Consider the following 21,968-nt stretch of genomic DNA (forward strand, 5'->3'; position numbering starts at 1 on the left):
GCCGTCTAGAAAACATTAGAAGTCCCTAAAGAACTCCTTTCCTGGAACTATAACCATAATGCTTTGTATCTCAAAAGTATATCAAGGCCGTTGAAATTAGATACGTACATTGTAATCTTTACATAGATACTATAAAATAATATGCAAATGAAGTTTTTAACTATTATACTATTGTCGTGAACCATATCCTAGCACAAGCCTAGAGCTTAGTTGGAATGGTTAAAGGAAATATAAGTAAATTATCAAAGATCTACTAATATTTATATTATAAATCATTATAAAAAAGAAAAACAATGTGTTTTAATGAAAAAAGTATTTCAAACACTTAATAAGATATAAATCCACTGAAGGGACGCACGCTCGACAGGAGGCCAATTTGAATCGTTGCAGCATTTGAATAACATTAAATTAGCCCATATAAAAAAAATCAATGTTTATATAATTTCTGTACCTTCCTTAAAGATTACGTCATTAAAGTAAAGGTTGAAAATTGTGTTCATAAGAATCTAAAATAAACATCATCGATCCTATAAAAAAATAAATTAAAAAACTAAGCGATTTAATAAAAAGACTAGTATTCAATATTAAGTATTGCACCAAAAGCATTCACTCTTTATCTTCAATTACTTAATTTATGTGACAATTTTATCGTTCCGTTCTATTATCATTCGATTTTACGGGAGGTTTTCGTGAGTTTTCATGCTCAAAAACATGCTGTCGTCGCTTACATTCTTTTAATAAAACAGAGTTGGAAACATGTTTTACAAATTACGTTCAACAAGATTCCATTTTATGGAAAGTACTTAACAAGAAATTAGAGACGAAAGGACAATTTTTAATCACTACTTATACCTTCATCATTATATTTCTTAATTGAAAATTAAATTTGTACAAAGCCATACTTTTATAGTCGTAGTAGAACGTATTTAATTAAAAAAGTTCAATTTAAACATAATACCTAATGATTTACTTAAGACCTAACACGAAGATCTTATTAAAAAGGCAACATTGTTTTAAGTACTTAACAAAATAACCTAATTGTACACATGCAAAGTACATTTTATGCAATCTGATTCAAAAAAAATAATCAAGATAAATTAACAGAACATTTTAACATAAAAGTGTTAACTTATGTAAATAGGAGCAATCATAATATTTTTATACCTGTGATCTATATCCTTCAACTTAAAGAACTAACACGCAGTTTAAAAGTCCAACCCACGTTCGTTATATAAGAATCGAAAAAAGGGAATGATCACAAATACAGTTACTCGTATAATTTTAATCCTCAAAATGCAAAACGTTTTTATATTTGTGTTCTATTTACAAAAAAAAAATAACAATTTATGATATTTTCTACATTAGATTTTGTTAAAAAAATTAAATTAGTATTAACAATTTGCATTAACGGGATGCAGGAGGCGCGCAGGGCGGCGCCCGCCCAACGCCGAGCGCGGGATATATAAGCTCGCACGGAGCTTGCTCCGGCACAACCTTCCGAACACAACCGCCTAACAGTCAGCTGAATCAGGTAAGCTTATTTTATATTTATTTAGTTTATTGTAGTGTTAGATATATGAAGTTGATATATATTTTCTATAGTTTGTTTTAACTTTTTTATGACTTTTTGTCGTGTTTTGTTTAGTTACAAAAGTTTGTTGTATTTTGTAGTGTTTATAACCTTAGATTTTGTTTATTGATATTTTTAAATTTCCAACGTGTGACCAAAATAATCACTTACGCAAGAAACCTCGGGTTCAAAATTTGTTATTTGAATAGTTAGAAACTTGAAAAACTTGAAAAAACTTTTTTTAAGTATTTTAAAGTAACGAAAGTCTGCTATGTAACTTTTCTATGATAAGTTTATCAGTTTTTTTAATTTTAATTTTGTATTTATACGGTCCTCTGTTTTTCAAGTCCAAATATTACGTTACTCACTTCTTTAAATTATGATATACTATTAAATATAAAAACAATATAAGAAACTTTTCCATTAACCTGAAATTGAATTTTATAAAAAAACACTAAACGGAAAATCAAATTTCGCACCATACGATTTAAAATTTAGCTGTCACGGATTTTACAACTTTTACGACAAAATCAGGAATCAACTCCCTAACAGGCAACAAGATACAAATATCATACTTAATTTCCTATCCATACATTCACGTAAACAATATTAAAAAGTCTTTGATGATTTGTCACAATTTGGTTATCTTTCATGTTATTCGAGACCCCGAGTAAATTCAATGAAAAGCGAATATATCTTTTTGAATTTAAATTTTTAAGGGTGTATATTCGGGTGAGTTTTATTAATTTTTCACATATATATGTATACCTAGAATTCAAAACGAAGCTTAATATAAGATTCAATATTAATAATCTATTACAACAGAGAGACAAACTAACATTATATGTGCATAGAAAATCATATGGTAAAGTATGTAACTAAAAAATCTCATAAATCTGTTTATTTAGTAGCATACTAAATACTAAGTTAAATGAAGGTTGAAACGAGACCTCAGAGACTTTTTTAATTCACACTTTAGCGGTTAAAGTTAATTATTCAATTATGATTCACGGTCAAACTTTGTCTAAAACAACATTTATCAAAGTTAGAATTTTTCTGGCTTCACTAAAACTAAAACATTTTTAAACTATGTACATATTTGATGGAAATTAAAAAGTTTCGGGTGTAATTAAAGCTTGAGAGTGGACTGTGTAAAAGAATTTATTTACGCGATCCAGAAAGAGGCAAAGATTCATATATCTTTGTGCATAAAGTACTTCGCTTTTTGTAATATTTATACCAGTCTTTCACTAAGGTATCCTTTAATGATAGTTTAATCTATTTTATATTTCTTGTAAAAATACAAAATATTACTCATTATTTAATACACGACTTTTTTCTAGACGTAATCAATGAGCTAAATAAATCGAGAAAGGAAAATATAAACATCAAATCCAAGTACAAAATAACCGCCTCCACTATAACTTACGAATTGCATTTAGGTTAGAACGCGTAGGTTAATTGTATAGGAGCATCTAAAAATAAAGCAATGAAATATATTATGACGATTGATATACGATATTTTTGGAAGTAAAAATTACGAGCAATCAAAAGATATTATCCTTTTGCACGTGGAACATTTCTTTGAACCTTGAGTATTGGTTTGAACATTGACAGATTAGAAAATTATTGGTTTCACTCAGATGCGTCATTATACAACTCCACGAGTAAATCTTGAATGAATGCTCATATTAGTACAGAACAAATTATTGCATGTTATGGTAAACAAATTATAATCGCGCATGTAAGAAGTTATACCATTTTACTTGGCCCTTTATAGCTAAGTTAAAGTTATATCACACTTCGATATCTTATAAACATAAGAATCAGAGAGTAGATAATCTGTACATTATTTTAGTTTTAATTACAATTAGGAGTTCCTAATATTAGTCGACGTTATTAAATTACACTTTTTATAGCCTAAATATAATGTTATTGTTAAATTTCTATGAAAAGATTCTCTATAATTCTCTTAAGTATAACAAAATATATTAATATTTTAATATTAAACAACAATGTTGTCAATAAAACAGAATCGCGTAAAATGAAACTAATTACAAGTAAGTTATTGTATTTCAAATGAAACGACCACAATGCTCGAGACAGACGAGATTCTCTCCGCTATTGTATCTGCTACTGTCACCTCATGTAACGTTACATTCACACATCGACAAAGTTATTTTCGATATAATTATTATCAACTGAAACGAAGAAATTATATGAAACGTTAAAGTTAACAATTAATTTTATTTTAATAGCACAACAATCTTGTATAAGTAAATTTAGCAATGTTATCCATTTTTTGTTTCGTCTGTCTACCCTGTCAAAAAAGTGAATTGTTAATATTAGAGCAGGATTTAAAATTTCAAACAATAAAATAAGCTTTTGTTTAACTGTAGTTAGTCGTAGTACCAAAGATTCCGTAGCGCTACTAAATGCTACGAAATTGTAGACCGCTACGCGGTTACGAAACATTTTCGCAAGTTGTTACAGGGTCAAATAGGTGCAAATCAGATAGTTTTCGATAGATTATTGAATTTAAATCGATTTTAAAGTGGACTGACGGAACTGTCCTATACAATTTAATACATTAAGTACTATCAATTTATAAACTTTCCTATTTTAAAGATAAATCTGAGAAAGTTAGCCAATAACAAATTAATGTTCTAGAAAACGATCGAGTTTTATTTTCATGTCTTGACCTACTTCTAAGTAATTTCATCTAGTTTATGTAGGTAGGTTCATTTGTTTCTAGTTAAATAATAATAGATACTAACTTTATCATATAAAATCATGTTACTTGAAAACTAAGAAACTATAAAAAAAAACCATAGTAAATTTCTAATGTTCCTATTTTCTTATTTCACATTACTGTCGACTAATAAGGTCGCTTAAAAGTACAAATAAAATATAGCCATAAAATAAAAAGCGTTACATCAGCATTCTCCATGCGGCGGCATGTAACTTAATTTGAACACAGGAAGCGATATCTATAGATTAATAAGAGAAGATCAAGAGCCAATAATTATATTAGGCTTCGCATTTAATAAACAAGCGTTCGCAAGGAATACTAAACAGCAGTTTTATAACCAATATCATTTATCTATATCTATACTATTATTATGAAGAGGAAAGATTTGCATTTTTGTATGTATTCAATACACGTAAAAACTACTGGGCCGATTTTAAAAATTCTTTCATCGTCAGAAAGTATCTTATCTGTAAGTTACATAGGCTATATTTTTTATTATTTTTTTAATTCCACGCAAACGAAGTCGCAAGCAATAGCTAGTTTACTACAAGGAGAAGAATGGTCTATTCCCAGATACTCAGATACAACTCAATTTCTTAGTAAATTTCGAATTACAAAAATGATACTGTGTTATTCGAGATTTTGACGTGTAAGGGACGTGTAGTTAGTATAGGACTGGATTCTTTTAAACTCATATTCAAGATAATAGTAAAACTACTGCCAGCCAACGTTACGCTTCAAGAAGTAAGTTATTTAATAAATGTTTCAGTGTGAAAAGTTACGTTGGTTATTTGTGAAAATCGTACTATTAACAGTAAATGAGAAAATTATGTGTTTGTTTAATTCTGTTACATAATTTTCGTACATAGCGAAGCTAGAATTGTATAAATAAGTAAAGACAGTACTATCAACGATGTAAAAATTATTCACGCAGCACCAAATGATGTTCGTGTTGGTATTTTAATGAGAAGCTGTTATCTAGCGTGGCAAAAGGTCGTAATTTTTTTTATGACGGTCAAGAAATTTAAATGTGTTAATTTATATTTCATTCACTCACTTCATTACTGATAAAAAGACCTATTCATATATCCTTTAGGTTTTTTTTTCTTGTAAATTACAATTTATAATGGGAAATTAAAATTTCAAACTATCATGTAGGTTGTATTTTGGTTCCCTTTATTCGCTATTAACCTCCTTCACGAGACTTTAACTAATTCTCAAATCTTAACCCATTTTCCCACTATTTTGCGGATCTAATAGTAATTGATTAACAGGTGCAATGATGCGTGCCGGGCGTTTTGCTGTTGTCATAGCTGCCATACTGGTCTGCTGCAATGCCGACCCGCATAGGGTAAGAAAATTATTTACCACTTATGTGACATGTCTTACAACAAACTTCTAATATTGAATTGTACATACGTAAACCAAATTCAACATGCTTAAGGAGCATTTTTCAGATACTTTAATAGTCTGATAAAAGATTTCATATCTCATGTCAAGAAAACTCAACACGCCTCAAGACTTTTTTAATTTTTATTTCAAAAACATGAACAACAGAAATGTAATTACTAATCAAAGAGAGTTCTTTATAATACTTATGTTTCGTGAAATAAATTGAAAATTAAACTTACTTTATTCCCGATACAGATGTTACTCGCCAAATTACATGATCGTCTGTAATTCGTTTTCGAGAAAGTAACACGCTGCTCGTCGATTATGTAAATTGTAATACGTTTAGGAACTTATTACTTTAATTCAAATGGTTAAAACTCAATAATACGTGTTATTTCCTATAAAAATGCACAAATAAGTTACTACTATCTATCCATACTAAAATAATATTATAAAGGGGAACGATTAGTATTTTTTGTTTCTATTAAAATAACTCAAAAATTGCTAGGCCAATTTTAAAAAAAATATTTCACCGTTAAAAAGTAATTTATCAGAGAGTAACATAGTCTATGTTTTTATTTTTAAATTTCACGCGGACGAAGCTACCGACAGCTAGGAATCCCTATAAAAAGATGCATAATAGATGCGTTCAAAATATTTTTAATAATTACAGACTAACTAGTTACAGACAAAAAAGAAAACAAAGATGTTAAACAAATAAAAACATTTGTTTCCTTCTTTACAATTCATCGTCAGTATTCAAGGAGCTTTCTTCAAATGAAAATACATTAAGTACATAAGCTCCCAATCAAATACTTAATCACTGTATTTATAAAATTCGATGAAAAAGCAATAGAAAATTTGAACAAAACATTATAACTGTGGTTGAGAGGCTTTAATAAGCTTTGCGTTTGTTAGAAAATAATATTCGACATTTATCATACTACGAAATGTTTTCCAAACAATCAAAATCACTAACAATTCTATTCTATCTTATTGTAATAGCTAGACAATAAGATATTATGAATAACAAATAACTAATTGATATTGATTTAATTATATTAGCCTTTAACAAACTTGAGCAAAATCGTGAAAAGATAGAGATAGATTGAAAAGAGAAACTATAAACCTAAATTTAAGAAAGAACCCAATTAATTCTTGCTCCTTTTAAACAGGAACAAGATGGCACCGTAAGTGACCACAGCTCAGAACGCTACGACGCTAATGGTAAGTATTCAAACTTTATGAAAGAAAAATCAATGCATATATCATGCACTTGGGAATGCTTAGGTTACACACCCCAAGCACAAATCTGTTAATCCAAGTTGAAAAACACTCATAACCCTATCCAAACATAACACGTATTTTTATGCTCCGGATTATTTCCTTAAATATATTTGCACAAATAAAACTTCCGTGTTATAAATCGCACTATACCTTACAATCTATTTTGTGTCACGTTTTTTGTGATGAAAACGCACTTCTCACAAAGTTTGTCTCCGCACAATGTTTTATATGTTATTTGTGCACTGACCGTCCCATGCACTCTCCTACGTGGGTAAGTTATATTTATGTTCTTATTTTAAATACGCAAAGGGTTATTGATACCACCGCTCAAAATACAGATTGCTTGAATACAATAATTGAAATACAACTCCTCATTCGAATTTTAAAAATATTCCCTTCTGTTTCAGATTATAGACAAAAGGAATTCGATTACCTAATGAGGATTTTGCTGCAAAACGAACATCGGAATGGTGATCGTAACTTAAACGGTATTGGTGGTAGCACTTTGATGGGAAGAAACATTAATGGTGGTCTGGGAGGAAGTACATTATTAGGACGGAACGTAAACAGTTATAGTGGCAACAGGAATATAAACGGTATCGGTGGGTCTACGTTGACTGGCAGAGGTTTAAGGAAAAATTTAAATGGAATCGGAGGCAGTGGCATGCTGGGTCGGGATGTAGAATTAAGTGCCCGTTTCGTAGATCCCTTGGGAGGTAGTAACTTTGTTCGCAACTTAGATTCACTCGGAGGAGCAAATTTCGTCAGGAATCTCGATTCACTTGGTGGGGCGAATTTCGTCAGGAACCTCGATTCTCTCGGCGGTGGGAATTTCGTCAGGAATCTTGATTCACTCGGCGGTGGAAATTTTGTAAGGAACCTCGACTCACTCGGCGGAAGTAACTTCGTCAAGAAGAACCTTGATCAGATCGGTGGACCTAACCTTGTTAAGAGGAACTTAGATTCTCTGGGCGGTGGAAATTTCGTTAGAAATTTAGACCCTCTCGGCGGGGATAACTTTGTTCGAGCGTTGGAGCTAGGCGAAGGAAACTTTCTCTAAAATTATTCGTAAAATTGTTACAGTTTTCTCTCTTCGATAGTAAATAGTAATGGAACAACGTATAGAATGTGATATGAGATAGTTAATACTTGTTTGTCGTTTATTTGTTTAAGTTATCAACGTTAAATAGATTTCTTGCAATACGTAAAATTGATTGTGTTTTATTAATGTTCTCAGCTTTTTATTTCAATTTCTAATTTCCTTATAATTACTGTGTGTGAAGAATGCTAAATTAACGAAAAACTTGCCATCAAAACCAAGACCATAGACCATATTAGTGACTTTTTTCTACCATTTTGCGAACGTCGTACAAACAGGTAAGATTTAAAACGTATGTACTAAATTACTTTGGGACATTAGTACATTGCATATCCATAAAACTTAATTAATTACGATTAAACAGGTCACAAAGTGCGAAACTTAGATCCCCTGGGTGGCGGGAATCTCGTCCGCGAAGTCCGTGAGTCCAGACATTCCAGCTTCCTGCCGTTTTCAGCAGTACGACGGTATGAAATTGTCGGGTAAGTCAGTATGTTATGAAAAAACAACTAATAAATAATATTCTGTTACACTAAGATACGTAACAATCTTCTAAATGTATTGTGAGTGAGCTGAGACGTTTTTTATCTGCATTTAACATTTTTATACACTAAACAGATTACCTCAGCACGCAAGATTGGTTCACTGGCCATAAAAGCAGTGTGTCACGTTTATACTTGGCTTTTTCTAAGCTAGCACGTAATCGGCAGTCTACAATATATTTGGTTGGAACATGGCATTAAACTACAACATATTTCTTTCTGTAAAAAATACCATTTGCTCTTTTCTGTGCTACGTAAAAGTTTGTCTTCATTAAACCTTTTAAAATTTGCATTACACAGATTCTGCTTCGTATTCCACTGACATTTTTTCAAGATGTTTTTTACAAAAGTTCCGACGAGGGTGTAATTATCATATTTTAGTTTAAAGCGTTAGCCATGTCTAAATGTGTATGGTAAAATCCTTGCCTTTAAACTTTAAAGTGAAAATCTGCTCTAAGAAATAGCTAAGTAATGTTTACCGGATCTTGAATGTTGCTGATAGTAATTAAATTCTATATCGAAAGTCTGTAGTTTGAACTTGCTTAATAACTAGGTTACGCAATAGAAATTATATTTAATTATTGTCCAGAAACGGCAGACGGCAACTGTTTCCACTGATATCATCTGATTATTACCGTGAAGATTACCCGAAAAGGAACTTCGATGAAATTGATCGGTGAGTATAACCACATTTTAACATATACTAAAAACAGCATATATTGTTAACTGTGCTTTACATTGTAGTGAATCTTTTATTAGTTTAACGGTAAAACTTTGAGATTTTGTCTGATCCACGTTGCCATGGGAACCCACAGGAACATTTGACGATCTACGTAAAAACCTTTGTCTTAGCAATGTTAAATCCATAATCTTCAGTACTAGGCATGAAAGTAGGATAGTTTTGCTAGCATTAAAACGAGTATGATTCTAGCAGTATTTAAAAAAGATTTGAAGTGTATATGCAAATGAACGCCTGGTTCTTTGAGTAAGCGTACGTTTTTTTAAATTCCTTTTCTCCTGGTAATTACTTTATCTCTGCTATGTCAGACTGTACAGACATCGACCTAATTCCATAGTAAAGAGATATTATTGTTTATGACTGTCGATGCAGTTTTAACATTTGAATAAGTTAGTATTGAAATAATAAAACGTAATACAATATTTTCCTTTAAAAGAAGAAACTTTTGTACCTGTTGAATAACTGCGGAAAGCATTATTATTTTTTTTTTGTGACTGAATGGCCACTGTTTGCCTTGAGGAGGCATTTACAGATTCACCGGGCTTGAGGTGGCCGAGCGCAGATGGCGCTTAGCCTAAACCTCGTTTGCGGAAAGTAATTGTCTTAACAATAAGTATCGCATTTCATTAAAACGTTGTTTCGCTTCAGTTTCGGATACAAACAACATCATAAATTCTATACAATTTCTATGATAATGGCGGAATCGTGTTTTCACTGACACTCTTTTGAACACGTTAATTACTTACGCAGCTAACACTCGTCTAATATATTTTGGATGCTACTGTTTTGTTACGCTCGTTTATTCGTAGGTCACGCATATATTATGTACTTAAATCAGTATGAATTCGCTTCATGAAACATGATACGCATGATATGCAATTCGTTAGCACACTTGCTCTATTAGGACCAAGTATGTATTTCGTGTAATTTGTTAAATGAAGCTGATGAGACATGACTGATGTAAAGAGCAAGATTTATGGTTGTCAGGTCTGAGCTGGACAGTTTCGTTGGCAAGCGTAACATGGATGACCTCGAACAGCCCTTCCCATATGCTGCCAAGCGGTTCTACAACCTCTACGGATCCAACTTCCTTGATATTCCAGTGTAAGTATTTACTATTACTACTCGAAATATATTTCTCTAAAGAAAGAGTGAAATAATTTACGTATTACTGTAAACAGTAGTTGTAAAACGAAATAAAAATAATGACTTTTCAAGGCACATCCGAGGTGTTGGGTGTTTATCAAAATGATTGTCTGTTGTTTTACTAATGGAGAAGTTTGTCGCAAGTTTTAAATATCGAACCGTCTTGTGAAATAGCCTATGACCCTCTAACTCTGGGTCAAACGTAAAAATACTTATTTAAACTATTATCGCGTTTAAAATCATACATTTTATTGCATTTTATTTACCGTCTCACTTAAGTTCCTATTGTAATTATGATGTATTCTCGTCCCTTGTAAAGTGCGTTTGACAAGGCAATTAATTTAACTGATTTGGATTAAAGGATTTTACGTATGGGAGCATTCTTTATTGAATTTAGCAGCGTATGTGTTGGATAATACAATTCTGTAGGTGATTTAAATATTAAACAGGGATATCTATCGTTGCGTATTTGATTACATTGATTGAATTTAAAAAAGGGAGAAGGACATTTAAGTATGGAAAACGAAAACGACATAAATAGGGTTCCTTTTATGTGTAGTTTGTTTCCGTTTCCTACTTTGTTACATTCTAATATGTACAAATGCAACGTGCTTTAAAACAACCGATGTTTCTTTTCCTGTTTATACTTTTCTCTATGTGAATGAATTAGATATTAAATGTTATTTCTTTGTTACAGTTCCAACTTCGACAAGAAGCGGTACAGACCCGACTACCCCATGGACGAGATCGACCTCTCTCACTTCCCCATCGGCTCCAAGAGGTCCATGGCCTTCAACCAAAACCGACCCCTTCGTTAAAACTACCCTCATTTAACCGATATAAAGTGTTACTTCTTCAGCTTTTGACTATTGCATTTAGATATTTAATTTTTTTAATCGCAGTTATATTTTTGGATAACCATTCTAGATTTTTTTTATAAATGTTTAATGGTCCCAATTTCTCTATATGAAACTTTAATACCTCTATGTGCAAGGTAAATAATAATCTTGCTTATTGTTACTTCTATGTATTTTAAATTTTAAATAGATTTTACATAGATATTAAGAGAGAGGAGTTCAATCTCCTATTTAATTGTTAATAAGTCTTACTAATCTTTAAATGAAATGTACCTGTTATTATTTATTCTAAACTCTTCGTGTTTATTTTAAGTTATTCTAGAAATGATATTATTTTTACTACTAATAAAATAAATACACTGGAATTATTTTTCATTTCCTCTGACACCAATGACGTACAAAACTAATATTGAAAAAGGTCCATCAAACTGCGAGTTTCGACTGACGTGACACTTCGACAACTATTGTCATCCCTTACAATCACAATGTAAAAACAGAGACCACTATATGTGACAAGATACACGTACATTATTATAGCGGGCGCACACCTTAGTCTAAATTATCGCAACTGTTGTGCGATTGTCGATTGTTACGGAACAAATTCAACTAATGAGTTGCAAAACTAAAAATCGAGTAGTCTGCACTTCCATATAAGCTTATAGGAATCAAAGCGCGACTAAACAGTTATACGATAGTTTAGTCAAAGATGTGCACGCGCTCTAAATGTTTAGTAAACCTTATAGATTAGTAGACAGACAAAAAACAAGGAACTTACAATCTGATGAAATATTAAATGAAATGTGTATCCGATAATATTCATTTTTAAATCGATTAGCTTCATTAAAAATATTTCCAATGAGTTTCTAGTTATAGGATAATTTATCGTATCTTTTAATTCTCTAACAAAGAAAAACTTTTAATTATAAAAGTGCACACAGGAACTAATGTGTGACAATATCCGTTACCCTTGAGCATGAGTAGCGGTTTCAAGTAATTAAAGTTAAGAGAATTAAATTAATCGCTTTCGAAACAACTAAGATGACCATCATTTTGATTAAAAATAGACTTTATTACTTAGAAAATCAACACAATTCAGATTATTTTTCTCCGAAGAGGAAGTTGACTAACCTACTTTATAATATAGGAACTTTCCTTATCTAATATTCAAATTATATACATATGGTTATTATAGTTTTCAATACAAATGGAGAAAGTCCCAGGATAATGTAAAAGGTGGATATACTAAACAATCCGTGATACTCCGCTACAATTTCAGATTAATTGAACCATCTTCTGTTAACGCAACTAAACGCATTGTATTTATCAATGTAGTAATGAAATTATACAGCGTAGACAAATGATAGAAAAGTCAATCTATTTGTTGAGAAGATGATAGCAGCGTCAGCATCAAGAACATTATAAGGTCATCGAAAATATAACTTAATCTCTACAATTATGTAAGTCTTTATCATCACCTACTTGTCCTTGTCCCGACAGAGGATGGGTACAGTACATGCTGTTCTTCCATACATCTCTATCAGCCGTCTAAACTCACTCTCTTCCCTCTTTCGCATTATCCATTCATACTTTTTTCAATCTTCCTCTACCTTTGCAACCATCTACATTCAATCCTAATTAATATACAAGTGCTAAGCCTAAAAGTAAATTAGAAAAAGTAATTTGTAATCTAGTCAAAGGACACTCGTTGATCCTTTGATCCTCAAAGCCAACATCAATCATGAGCTAAGTAGATTGTATTCGAACAAGGATAATCCCGACATCTCTGCACTTAACTTACTTCGTAAACAAGACGCGCCCCACGTAAGCTCTGATTAAGTCTTGTATGCATTTGACATAAACAAATAAGTTTTAAAATTAAATTGTAAAACACCAATAAGTATACAAAATATAAGCGTTTAACCTAAAGATCTTAAAAGTCCAGCTTAAAAACAAATAAAAGACAATTTATTAATCCTTACACTGTATAAAAATGTTGTCAATCTTATTTTTTTTATTACACCTTTTCCTATTACAAACCAAAAGGTTTAAGAACCTAAAGAAAAAGAACACGATATTGTACTATTTATAATAAATAAATAAATATTACTACAGTAACCTATGCTACACCAAAATATTATCTTACTAATATTATAAATGCGAAAGTTTAGATGGATGGATGGATGGATGTTTGTTAGCGTTTGTAGCCTAAACGGCTGAACGGATCTCCATGAGATTTGGTACAGGTTTAGAGCATAGTCTGGAAGAACACATAGACTACTTTTTATCCCTGGAATAGTTACGGTTCCCGTGGGATTCATTAATTTAGTTTTTTAATGTTTACTCGATCATTCTGCAACGATTCAACATATCTTATTGAAATTTGGCACAGATATAAAACAAAGTCTGGAGTACACATGGAATAGGCTTCATCCCCGAGAAATGTCCAGTTCCCGAGGGATACGTACCTTTTTGTAATTTATATGGTTTGTATGTTTTCTAATACAACGCGTACGAAGTCGCGGGCAACAGCTCGTTTTTACATAAATTAATTTATACCAATGTAGCTTTTGAATAACATTAAGAAATGTATACACAATACGAACAGACCGGAATAAAACATTGTGGAAACAAACATTCATATGACAAAAAATAAAACAATGAAGATATTTCAACAGAGAACATTTCGTGCATCTATCATTCTTTGTAAACCACCAATGTTTGGACGTATGTAGAACCTTACAAAAACTCTTTTATACACAAGTTATGAAATGTTTTTAAAGTCCGTAACTTTATTTTTTTATTATCTTTTCTCTCAGAAGTAATAAGATGATAATAGTTTACAAGCAATCTTCATCTTAGCAGATCGTATTAATGGAATAATTTTTCGAAAATACTGGCTCTAAATACAACGTATAATCGAAGTAATACTTTATGCAAATGACTAAAGGTTAAATACAACTGATTCTAACATATTTAATTGTTACCTTAACTATTGTTCTTTATTTACGAAGCAGTAACAATGACATTTAACAATAAAACAACCAATAATAGAATTTTACTCGCAGTCTATAGAATATTTATTCGCCAGACACCATTGTCTTTTTATTAATGCAATAAATGCTTTCACGCAAAGAGAAGGGAGAACGTTTTAGCGATCGTATCTGAGTATACGTCTGAAGGAATTAGATCGGCTCTGAGGAACGAATGTTTTTTTAGAATTGAAATAAAAAGCTAATAAAACCGCATTTAATGAAATCATATGGCCAATAGGCTACGATATCCACGTACCATTCAATTGAGCGATTTCTTGTCGTTATTTAGTGACAACTGAAATAAATTTTGCTCGAAATTCTTGGTTTTAATGAAAATAAACAATAATATATTACAAAAAATTATATAAGTACCTACAATTTACAGTTACACATTAGTATTTCATATTCCGTAATTACGAAGATTATTTATAATAAAGCTCTCTCTTACTTTATCAATTTATTACCGCCTGTCCTTTTTATTAATTCGTAAGTTTTATTTACTACACAGAACACACTACGACAATCATATATTAACTTCCTAGAAAACGTAATGTTTAAAATTATGTAACCTACTTACCTGTAAAAGTGAAGCTTTAGTCAACACGAGGACCTTTTAAAATATATTATGAGGAGAGAGCTAACAGAAAATTGATAGCTCTCTTTTAGTACCTGGAAAGATTGCAAAGTGAACGGTAGAGTGTCTACTTAATATAGCAAATACTTTTCATGCACTACTTAGATACTATTTCGAATTCGAATTCAATAAAAATAAAGAATTTGTCTGAAATAAGAATTTTACTTGCATATTTTCCTTTAGTTTATTTTCCTCGACGCAACAGACTGCTTGATGTCACGTCGATAAGAAATATATAGTTAATGCATTTGTAAATGTGTCATCTACAGACTTGCACCTGCGAAGAACGCGTTTTTTATTTGAACGGAAACTTTATTTTCCTCTAAGAAAATGTTATATACAAAATCCATTCCTATTTCACTTCTAACATGGGGTTAAGTTAAGGTCTTTTAAAAAGATAAGATTTTACTTTTACGTACAATTATGCGATTGATACTTTTTACATAATTAAGAATTTATTCTAAAAGTATAGTTTAGTATACCTACATTTGTCCGCTCAGATACGCTAGAGCATCCAAATTATATTTTCATGATATTTTAAAGTTATATTTGAATCTTGCAAAATAAACAAGCAAACATTCATCCACAATCTATTTCTCATTAAATTGTGTTTGCTCATGTAATGCCGCTCCGCGGTTCGTGTGATTACACACTGTTCAAACTTCAGGTGAACGGACCCCAGCTAAGATTTATACTCTGTTTTCCTTGACTTATTACGCACAATTTTGGATAATAATTTTATTTATTCGTACTATTAAATCACAAAAATTGTAAAATTTTTTACTAGATTTTAAATATTTAAAAATGCTGTTAAAAACGCCTCCATCAAAGTGACACGTTCTTCATGTTTTAAAGCAACTAAAAGGGGTAAAAAGCAACCATAATTCGATTGCATGGCCTCCGTTCCACTTACGTCGTCTGATCCCTTTAGTTCCACGCTCGTGACAAGGATACCTGAATAAAACAATTTGTAAAATTGAGCCAATACATTTCAAATGCGCCCTTTTTACTTTAGAATTTTATATTGCAATTGAATTAACTACTCAGGTCTAACCATGTATAACCGTTGGTAAAGAGTTTTTTTGTGAATATTGCTAGGTAATTACATGTTCTTAATTCAATTTATAAATCTTGTTACTTTTGGCTAGGGTAAGGCTAGTTAATTTAATGCTTGCTTGTTTGTTGTTACTTTCAGTCAAACGTCAACGCAAAAATGAAGTTCAGCATTTAGGGTATAATTCTTGAATTCTTTGAAGTTTCATACAAACAATATCCATAATAACAATGTCTGTTACTTGAATTATCTCAATCTCCTCTCCAATAATCTTTACCACTTTTAGTATTATTATTCTGAATTATTTTTATAATATTTAACATAATACTGGAAGTGGGAAAACTGGGAAAAACAATTTAAAAATAGATAGAATTTAACTGGTAACCCCAAATCTTTCAAAGCAAATGGCATCTCAAATGAAATTGACAGTTCGCTCTCGCTTGCTTCAGCCTATGTCACATCATGTCACATATTTAAGTTTCATTTTTTGGAAAATAATCCAATAATAAGCGTTTTGTTATCATTTAAATGTAAATGAAATATTAGTCCATGGAAAATGCATCAACGAAAGTGGTTTCACTAAGCATACATGGGCTGGTCTGAAAACCATCTGTGATTCTAGTGGTGTTATCAATTTTGTTTGTTGTTACATTATTACTAATCAAGTTTTCTAAGTATGACGGAGAGTAAACCTATAGCCATGGCGACTGCCAACGGTCTCATGGACAAGTCAAAGGAACTTCAAAAGGAGATCCTCATGGAGAAATTGAGGTCCAAAACATCACAATATAAAAATTTAAGTGAAACCTCAAAAGCTGTTCGTATGGCATTACTGGTATGATTTCAAAGATACTTTAAAATCCATTTAAAACTAAATGTATCCAACATATTGAACAGTGTGAAAAAAAATATATTCCAAATTTCCATCATTCTGTTTAATTTAATTTTAATACACAGGATAAACGATGGGCAGTAGACAGTGCAGACAGACAGATACTTCAGAAGTGCTTGGACAGCTTACAACATTGTATAAAAGTCAGCTCTCTACAAAGTTTAATAGAAAGACTTGAATGTCTATCGAGGCAGCTTGGGTAAGTATTGATTTCTAAAAATTGGTATGAATGCTGATTAAAATTAATCCCAAAATGATACAAAAATGGATGGATCACATTCTAAACAATAAATTAGCTAAACCAATAAATATTTTGGCGAATCTACTAAAGTAATAAATTTAATTTCAGGTTAAAGTTTGTGGTGGGCACATCAGGAGTGAATCTCTTCATATCTTCAGATATGTTTTATTTAGAAATACTTGTTGAATCATTAGGTTCTGTTAAAGATGTAAAAATTCATCATGAAGGAAAGGTAAGATTTCAGAGTTTCTAAGAAGTTTAATAGATTCAATAATCTATACTAATGTTATAAAGAGGAAAGATCTGTATTTACTGAAATAACTCAAAAACTACTGGACCAATTTCAAATGTTCTTTTACCATTAAAAAGCTACATTATCAGTGAGTAACATAGGCCATTTCTTTTAATTTCATACAGATGAAGTTGTAAGCAACAGCTATATTGAATAAACTGTGTAAGAAGTTTTCTTAAGTGATGATATATAATGTAAAAAATATTGGGAAATAGTTTATATTATGTGCGAATATAATAGTGCACCATTTTGTCTGTAGATTGAACAGCAGAGTTGTGAAGAAATGGTTGCAAGTATAACTCGAGGAGATTTCGCTGACTTCACTGCTCAACTGGAAGGACTAATAGCAGTATACCAGTTAAATGCAGAAAAGAAGGTAATATCACAGTTTCACAAATATATCTTATTTTTAAACATAATAAATGGTATGTTATATCAATATTGAACACAATATTATTAACATTATAGGTAAAATGTAAAGCATTCAGTGCTCTGCAGAGTTTAGAAGAAGATTTATGCACCCTGCGGCAGCTTCAGAGTTTCATTAAAGATCCCTGGGCGCAGGTCCACAAGAGTCCTATTGGGTTCCTACAGAAACGCAGAGGAGGTACTGCTAATATTTTAAATAAACACATTACATCAGTATCCACAATATGAAATGTGCCACAGTTATTTGTTTGTGCAATTTTTAATCCAAAGCCCTAATCTACAGTGGTAGTGCACTCTTTAAAATCTTAGCATGAATGGGCAGGCACGCCCCGTGCAATACCACAACCACACAGAAGACAGCGTTAAATGGAAGCAATTCCGTGTTTCGTCTGATGAATGTGGTGCAGGAGGCCTAATTAAAGTCCCTTTCTCTTAACCATCCTTTTTTTATAAGGACAGGATGGGAAGAGGAAGTAGATTTGACAGTGGAGGAGATGCATAGGAAGAGGAAATGCCCTCTTTGTGTGTCTCCTCCTCCATCGGAAAAGGGTAGGCAACGCATCTGAAATTGCGGATGTCCATGGGCAGCGGTCGCTTCGCCATTATGGCGGATTCAGGTTGCCGGTTGCTCGTTTGCCACCTTATATTATACAAAAATATATTCTCACCTTAGATATACTCCAAGGGGCTGTCCCACCATTGGCTGATAGAGGTTAAGATAGTTTAAAAATGATGTCACTGTCAGATAAGGGAACAAAATATGATATATCCATCACCTATTTTACAGGCCCTAAATCTTGTATATTAAAAAAAATTCAGTAATTTATACCCAAGTTACAAAACTAAAAATAACATAATACATAGACATTAATATCTTTAATACTATTTCAGGACATGCAATGCGTCTAACGTATTTTGTCTCTCCATATGAGTTACTGGACAAAGACAAAGGTCTACAACCATTGACAAATGAGATGCTAACATTAGGCAAGCCGGCAGCATCCAGTGGTCTTGCTTCGCTCGTTGCACCCTCTTATACACCAGTGGGCTACTCCGCGACCATTCTTCTAGAAGGTTCTACAGCCAATAAACTTCAGCTCTGTCCTATTATTTCAAATGGACAGAGATCAGGCAAAGGGTGAATTACTTTTTTTAATATTCTAGCAGATAAGTTTGAATTTAGTGGAAATGACATGCATGTATTTAAGTTTTTTCGTGTGAATGCTGTTTTTGTGTGTTATTTTCTTCTAGTGTTCCTTGAACCAAAAAAATTGGTGTACCTTTTTGATTATACTAATGTTATAAATTGGCATAATTGCAGAGGATAGTCCAGAACACATAGACTAGGCTAGTTTTAGACATTAATATAATTGTAACAACATAATTACTTTCAATACTTAGGGCCTGTCCCACCATTGGCTGGTAGCTTAAAGATGTCTCTGTTAGATAAGGGAACAAAATCCGATATTTCCATCACTTATTTTACATGTGGATTGTTATCAGACAAGTCTGTCTGTCTGTCCGCAAGCTGAATTTGTTTCGGGTAATCTCTGAAACGGCTGGGCCGATTTCGACCGGACTTTCAGTGGAGGGCAGCTGACTTAGACGGGCATATGATAGGCTAATTTTTTTAATTCCGCTCTGTCAAAATGGCAACCGGACCGCTATCTCTGGAACCGATTTGGACGGGAATTTGGAAGGAAGCTGGTAGAAGGTAGATGCACGCGGGAATGTGATAGATGACCTTTTTTTTAATTCGCGCTAACGAATTTTGCGGGCGACAGCTCATTAGTAAATAAATGTAAATGTGTATGTTAATGCAGTAACGGGCCAGTGTACGCGCCGCTGGTGCCGCAGAACAGCGCGATGCTGCCGGCCTGCTTCACGCTGCGCCTCTCGCAGCCGCTGCCGCTGTGCGCCGGACTTGCCAAACTCATACACGCTACCACTGAGGTAACTAACCTTTGTAAGCCTAAATTATTTTTTATGTCTTTTAAGCTAGTGCTTAGCTACGATCCCATCCCATATAAGTGTGGTCGAAAGATGGTACAAGCTATCTTAACTTAACTAATACACGCCACTACTAAGCTTAAAGTAATTTTTTCAACTTTTCTTATGTTTGTTAAGCTGTATGCTTGATCGCGATCCCACCTTATATCAGTGTGGTTCAAAGATAGTACACGCTAACATAATAAATACTTATTCATTCTTTTCTTGAAGGCGTAGTAAATAGAGAAAAATAATTTTTTTAAGGCCATATTGATAATATAGTTTCTAAGTTTTGTGAAATAAGGGTAGTTAATGTTATGTGTAAATAAGTGTTTCACCAGAAATATTAGTGTATATTGTAGTTTGTCTAAAGTACAGATTTTTGATTGGAATATGGTAGTTCAGTGTATTGATTGTAAAAAGTATTCACTCTAACTTGGTTTTTTGAAAACCCCAAAAACTTGATGTCCACTGTTAATTCTCTACTGTACTCTTTTATTATATTGATCAACAAGAAAGGTCACAGTAAATATTTTAACCAATGTTCATAGATAAGCGTAACACAGGAGTTATGTATTTAATGTACTGTAAGGTGGAGGTGTCCGGGGACTGGGGCAACGCTAAACCGATGCTGGGGCTGGTGGCGCAGCAGGCCTACAACAAGCTCGCGCCGGGAAAGACCGTCGAGTTGAATCTCAGCAAAGGACTCTTTGTGGTATGTTACATTTATATATAAGATACTACTACAGTATTATTTTTATCTATATATATAACTACCATATATTATTACATATAACTAGGTAGTTATATGTAATAAAGCGTAAAAATACACTACTTAGTTATGTAGAATGACAGCAATCACAATATGTTTTTAAATAATTGTTATTTTAATAAAATGCCCTACATCTACGACACGCTTTAGACTATTTTCACGCTAGTACACTTGGGGAGTAAATAATTTGGAAGAAACTGTCACGCGAGAAAGAGACAATATCTATAAGTTGGCAACGTAGAAACAGGGTTGTTAGTAACGGTAGTTGTTATCCAATATCAAAGGCCTTCGTCGTCATTTGTGCATTTTATCTTCGCCACCTTACCCTACTCCCCTAGTGTCGGCGCACCTGGCTTTTGTCCTCCAAATAACTCCGTCATCCGTCAACACAGTCAGTCTTCACTCCCTTCTTGATCATGTCACTTTTCACGCAATCCATCAATCTCTTTCTATGTCTACCTCTACCGGTGTACCCTTCCACACTCATAACTAACGTTCTCCTTGCAACATGCGATTCCTCCCTTCTCATAACATGCCCATACCATGCTAACCTTTTACTCATTATTTTCCCAACCACTGGGGCTACGCTCAAACTTCCTCTCACATACTTATTTCATATATTATTCGTCATTTGTGCATCTGAATGTAAAAAAATTACAAATACAGATTTTGCATTAAATATTATTTTTGGAAATGTTTGGAAAAATGCATTTAAGTGTTAAATAATGTGTTACGGCAGAACCTGCCGGAGCAGACGCAGTGCTACTTCCTGTGCGAGTCGCGCGGGCTGGAGGGGTGCGTGGTGCGCGGCGTGCCCTTCACGCACCCCTCGCACGTGCCCGCGCTGCTCGCCTGCCTGCGCCAGCAGGCGCTCTTCAACACGCTCGTCGCCTCCTGCGTGCGACTGCAGACCAAGCAAGGTGACACACACACACTCACACACACTATATACAGGGTTTCAGCATAGGTTGTTAAAGACTTTTCTTGTTAGTGACATAGTCCCGTATGCTTAGTCGGTCTTCCTTGGTTTTACTTTCCAGACACGATAGCACTAGCTTTAAAATAAAAAATAAATTAAAAAATGGTCAACTACCACTTATTCGTACTAGGAAAAATGATAATGAATTTTGGTAACTGAAAGCCAATTAATCATATACTTTGTTATTATATGCCTCTGGAAAACATACAGCATTGCTTATGAAGATGCGTTATATACTTAGCTTGAATTTCGCGGTCATTCGCCGTTGAC

The 21,968-nt window shown here is 32.7% G+C and overlaps 2 protein-coding genes across 3 annotated transcripts in view; both read left to right on the forward strand.

Moving 5' to 3' along the window:
* Positions 1 to 1,481: 1,481 nt before the first annotated feature.
* LOC106107575 lies at positions 1,482 to 11,450 on the forward strand. 2 transcript variants are annotated; one of them, XM_013288459.1, is made up of 7 exons: positions 1,482 to 1,531; positions 5,597 to 5,673; positions 6,890 to 6,941; positions 8,465 to 8,582; positions 9,232 to 9,318; positions 10,369 to 10,485; positions 11,225 to 11,450. In XM_013288459.1, exons 2-7 carry the CDS (start codon positions 5,602 to 5,604, stop codon positions 11,343 to 11,345), a joined length of 567 nt encoding a protein of 188 aa, XP_013143913.1. In that variant the 5' UTR covers positions 1,482 to 1,531; positions 5,597 to 5,601; the 3' UTR covers positions 11,346 to 11,450. The 2 variants fall into 2 exon arrangements, with proteins under 2 accessions (XP_013143913.1, XP_013143911.1); XM_013288457.1 differs by lacking the exons at positions 8,465 to 8,582; positions 9,232 to 9,318; positions 10,369 to 10,485; positions 11,225 to 11,450 and adding an exon at positions 7,409 to 8,204.
* Positions 11,451 to 16,522: 5,072 nt separating this feature from the next.
* Positions 16,523 to 21,968, forward strand: part of LOC106107615 (mediator of RNA polymerase II transcription subunit 1) — a 13,548-nt gene continuing 8,102 nt past the window's right edge. The window contains exons 1-9 of the mRNA XM_013288544.1: positions 16,523 to 16,939; positions 17,062 to 17,195; positions 17,346 to 17,469; positions 17,789 to 17,905; positions 17,998 to 18,136; positions 18,850 to 19,096; positions 19,782 to 19,911; positions 20,540 to 20,662; positions 21,459 to 21,639. Coding sequence (XP_013143998.1) covers positions 16,781 to 16,939; positions 17,062 to 17,195; positions 17,346 to 17,469; positions 17,789 to 17,905; positions 17,998 to 18,136; positions 18,850 to 19,096; positions 19,782 to 19,911; positions 20,540 to 20,662; positions 21,459 to 21,639 — 1,354 coding nt within the window. The 5' untranslated portion in view covers positions 16,523 to 16,780. The remainder of the gene's footprint in view (positions 16,940 to 17,061; positions 17,196 to 17,345; positions 17,470 to 17,788; positions 17,906 to 17,997; positions 18,137 to 18,849; positions 19,097 to 19,781; positions 19,912 to 20,539; positions 20,663 to 21,458; positions 21,640 to 21,968) is intronic.

The sequence above is a fragment of the Papilio polytes genome, unplaced genomic scaffold (genome assembly GCF_000836215.1).
Source record: "Papilio polytes unplaced genomic scaffold, Ppol_1.0 DF821956.1, whole genome shotgun sequence".
Classification (NCBI taxonomy): Eukaryota; Metazoa; Arthropoda; class Insecta; order Lepidoptera; family Papilionidae; genus Papilio; species Papilio polytes.